The sequence below is a fragment of the Cucurbita moschata genome, unplaced genomic scaffold (genome assembly GCF_002738365.1).
Source record: "Cucurbita moschata cultivar Rifu unplaced genomic scaffold, Cmos_1.0 Cmo_Scf00013, whole genome shotgun sequence".
Lineage (NCBI taxonomy): Eukaryota > Viridiplantae > Streptophyta > Magnoliopsida > Cucurbitales > Cucurbitaceae > Cucurbita > Cucurbita moschata.
Window position 1 is genome coordinate 2955439 of NW_019268529.1, and position 4798 is coordinate 2960236.

Here is a 4798-nt window from a genome sequence, read left to right on the forward strand (position 1 = left end):
CGTAAACCAATTTAAAAATGATTATAAAATTATAAAGTGATTTCCAATCAATCAAGATAATAACGTTTTATTTAGTTAATTATACTTAAATGGGATTAACTTGAACACGTCCTCCAAAATATTAATGTTTCTTAGTTGAGAAGTAAGCTAATTAAATCACCTCCTTAGGTTATTCTGGCGAGTGATAATTTTGATATGTTTTTAATAAAATTCTATAACATAATGATTTACTAGAACTTTGATTAGGATGTATATAGGTTGGGTTGGAAATGGTCGGGTTACACACAACCGAAATAAAATTTCTAACCCAAATCAACCCTCTATTTTCGAGTTGGATTGAGTTAAGTTGTCGGGTTGTTTTTTTTTAATTATTTAAAAAATTCTATTTATCAACCACACAGTTAATTTAACAACTAAAATTTTATAAAATTCAAATATCAAATATTTAAAAGTCACAGCATTATTTTTAATTTTTTAAAAAGTAATGTAAGATTTGATTGAGTTGTAACACTCGGGATTGGTTGGTTGACCTGACAAAAAAAATGTCAACCGACGAATTAAATCAATTTTCGATTTTAAAAAAATTAAAAAAAAAAATCTTAGTTATACGAATTCTTCTAATTTTGATGAAAAATAAATAAATAAATAAATAGTGGCGAGTTGCTTGAAGTAAACGGGTCCCGTTTTGGTTTGGGGTCGGAGTGAGGTTCGGGTTTAGGCTTTTAAGCAAAAAGAGAGAGGGAGATTCGGCAGCACCAACCAAAGCTGTAAGGCATTTTTCTCCATAGCCCTACCTTTTTCTCTTCTCCATATTCTCTCTCACTTTCTCCCAGAAAAATTCCACAGAGAGAAAAAGTGATCGGATAGCCAGAAAACAACCTCCAATCTCCGATTTGCTGACGGCCGCAGTTCAACCGGCGGTAGATGTGATCGACTTGAAAAATCCAGCCGCAATCGAGAAAAATCATGGTGAGCATTCGATTGAAATCGATTCTGTTTTCAGATTCTCTGATCGATTCCGCTCTTTCTGTTTCCTTATCTGAAATTTCTTGTGGTTCTGTGTTGAATTAGGAGCGAATCGGTGAAGACGGTGAGAACGAGGAGAAAGGAGAAGAGGAAGAAGAAGAAGAAGAAGGAGAAGGAGAAGGAGAAATCGAATGGCCGCCATGGCTGGAACCTCTTCTCAGCACGAGCTTCTTCGTCCAATGCAATCACCACGCCGATTCGCACAAAAGCGAATGCAATATGTATTGCTTGGATTGCATGAACGGAGCTCTCTGTTCGCTCTGCCTTAATTCTCATAAAGATCACAGAGCCATTCAGGTACTACTTCCTGTTCTTTTCTGTAGATTCTTTGATTCTTCGATCGAATTCTGTTCATCTTCGTCATCATGAAGAACTTCTTCATTATTGGATTGGCTGAAATTTATGTTTAAACTTCTAATTATTGGAAATACTCATTTAGTTTTCTTAATTTTTGGATGAAGCTAATTTGGAAATTACTGTTTGTTACCTACTAAAAGCAACAAGATGCCAAATCATAACTATATAAACTGTGAAGACTCTCTCTATCTTTATCTTTATTTCGCTATTTTTATTGTTTTATTTTTCCCTTTCAAATGCTAAAAGCCAAGTTTGGTATGGTTGGTAGATTTTAGAAAATTACTTTTGATTGTGAGGCAAAAAGTAAAAAATAAAAAATGTTTTCAGGAGACCAAACAACTTCAAAGTCTCGTAAAAAACACGTTTAAGTTTTCATTTGGAAATCAAATTGGATCTAACAAGTATATTGAGTTAGAACTTTGGTCATTTTGTTAATGTTGTTCTAATATGAGCTAAAATAGAATCATATGTATTATATATAGATAAGAAGATCATCCTACCATGATGTGATAAGAGTGTCTGAGATACAGAGATTTGTGGACATAACAGGAGTTCAGACTTACATCATTAACAGTGCCAGGATTGTGTTCTTGAACGAGCGCCCTCAGCCACGCCCTGCCAAAGCTCTCACCAATACCTGCCATGTCTGCCGCCGTGCCCTCCTTGATTCTTTCCATTTCTGCTCTCTTGGTTGCAAGGTTTTTCTTCCCACCTTTCCTTATTTTATTGCAAGTTATGGTTCATCTACTCTGCAAAATCATCTCTCTTTATGCTCCTCATTTCTGAAATCTAAACATCCTCTTCAATCTTATAATTCTATATGCCACATTTTAACTTGTTCTACTCCTGTTCATAATTGTTAAAAAATGGTATGATTTTTCTTCTAGTTTAATAATGGGGAGGATATGAATCTTTGATCCGATCCCTACGAAGTAAAAAACTTGTAAATCTATATAGATATAATAAAAATATAAACTGATATCAAAATCAAAGTGTAATCAAAACATTAATTAAGTAGTTCAAATTAATGAAAAATAAATTTAATTATAAAAATTTGTATTAAAACTAAAATATTTAGTAGCTTTTAACCAAGGTAGATAATCTAGACATTAATAACGTTTTCGAATTTGGATCGTTAGGCTTCATTCCACTCTATGTTGTTGAAGGTAAGAAAAAAGAAAAAAAAGTTAGGAACGATTGAACTATATTCATTTGACAATTTTAACCGAATTTATTTGTCGTAAATACAGTTAATTGGCACATCAAAGAGTTTGGACAAAAGGGTCCAAGTGGTGGAAAACGAAAGCTCTGACACAGAGAAATCAAAGACTACAAAGAGCAACAGAGGAAGACTTAGGAGAAAAATCCAAAGCTTCTCGCCGCCGACTCCACCGCCAACGGCGGCGATTCACAGAACCGCCAAGAGAAGGAAGGGAATTCCACACAGGTCTCCGATGGGAGGACTCCTCTTAGAATTCTAAATATTTATTTTTTTAAAAAAAAGAAAAGCATTAAATTAAAACACTTAAAATGACGAAAATACCCCCCTACAGCCACCGACACAGAAACCCAGATTATTTCTATCCTTGCAGCATCTGAGCCTTTGGAGTTTGGCCTCCAACGGTCAACGGAGGCCGTTGCTGTGAAAGTTACAGCTCTGTGATGTAGAGTGCATAAAATAAAAAAAAAAGTATTTTTATTGTAATTTAATAATTAAACACAAATTAAATTAAGAGAGAAAAATAGAGGTGGGCAAAATAAAAGAATAATGATATGGTTGTGTATATTCAATGTTAAATGTTTATCTGATTTGTAAGAATTTAATTGAAATAATTAAAGTAGCATTACATTTAAATTACTTTCTTTAGCCATTTATATTTTTCTTTGTGCTAAATTAACTCACATTTATCTAATAAACATGTTTAAAATTTAAAACATAATTATTTCCTTTTTATTTAAACTCCGTTCCCTAATCATTTTTTTTTCTTTTTTTACTTAAATTTTAAAAATTAAGTTAAGTTTTGAAAATTAAAAAAAATAATAATTTGATTGCAATAATAAAGTGAAATTAAATGGATACAATTTTAAAAATAAATTGCAGGATAATAAACCAATTGAGGCTTAATTTAAGATTGTTTTATGTATTAATAAAGTGAAATTAAATGGTACTATTTTCTCTTATTTTAATTAATAAATATGAAAAATGAGAAAGCAAGTGGATGGATATGAATGCTCTGTAGATGTGACACGTGATTATGTCGTCATAATATACAAACTCAACCGGTAAATACCGGTATTAATAAAAGGGAGAAAAAGACATTTATCAACTACAAAGGTGACCTGCTAAAGCAGTAGCCTGCTTATTCTTTTTTCTTTCCATTATATACTCAATTATTATTATTATTGTTATTATTGTACTTTCCAAACTCATAAATGTGAAACCAACTTTGGCCCAATTTTCGTGGATCTTGTGTGAACTTATTTTTAATTTTGAAAATTAAAATAAAGTTTGACGATTTAAAAATGTTCGTAACCTAATTCAAACGGTATGAATTGGGTTAGGTTGATTGAGTTTTTTCATATCATTGAATTTTTTAAACGCCCTAATAATTAATTTAATGATAGACAATGTTGAAACACTTGAAAGATAGTGAGAATTTTAAACGTCTGGAAGTTGAATACTAAGAGAAAGTTTCGTGTGTTGCAAGTTGCATGCGAAGTACCACATATTCAATAGTGTTCTATCATGTTTATGATAGCTTGGCCACATGCATAGGGCACCTCACACGTCTTATTCAGGGGAAATCCATGGACAACGAGCATAAGAGCACTCAAGTGGATTTTGAAGAAGAAATAGTGTTTGAGGTTCAAATCTTTACTAGCTTTATTTGTTCGAAAAAAAACTCGAATAGAATAATCGAGTAGAGCTTGACTTGTGAAATTGGTGACTATTACGTTAACAAAAATAAAATTTATGGTCTATCTCATTTTTAATTTTAATTTTATCGTCCACTTAAAATAACATTTGGGCAAAGAGCGAGACCTGATTGTGGCCTCTCTAACATTCAGTCTCGCTCTTTACGGTCGATCGTGCCTCTTCCACCTTCGACGAACACTTACTGGATTGGACCATCGATGAGAGAAAGAGAAAAAGAATGTGGTATGTTTTAGGATGACTTATGGGGAAAAATGGAAGGGAAATCGAAGGATTTTCGTGAAGATTTGGACGGAGTTTGTGAGAACTAATTATGGGTTTTCGTTCATAAACAATTGGTAACAGAATTGTGGAGACAATTTTGGAGAAGAACCACAGTAGATATCGATTGAACTCGTCCGAGTATGAAGTCAGTTTTTGGCTTAAAAATATTAAAAAAAAAAAAAAAAAAAAAAAAAAAAAAAAAAAAAAAAAAAAAAA

At 32.3% G+C, this 4798-nt stretch overlaps 1 protein-coding gene across 1 annotated transcript; it reads left to right on the forward strand.

Moving 5' to 3' along the window:
* The first annotated feature begins 743 nt into the window (after nucleotides 1-743).
* On the forward strand, nucleotides 744-3070 carry LOC111451854. The gene is made up of 4 exons (XM_023092441.1): nucleotides 744-969; nucleotides 1072-1323; nucleotides 1866-2081; nucleotides 2634-3070. The coding sequence occupies exons 1-4, from the start codon at nucleotides 967-969 to the stop codon at nucleotides 2862-2864; spliced, it is 702 nt and encodes a 233-aa protein (XP_022948209.1). The 5' UTR covers nucleotides 744-966; the 3' UTR covers nucleotides 2865-3070.
* The last annotated feature ends 1728 nt before the right edge of the window (nucleotides 3071-4798 follow it).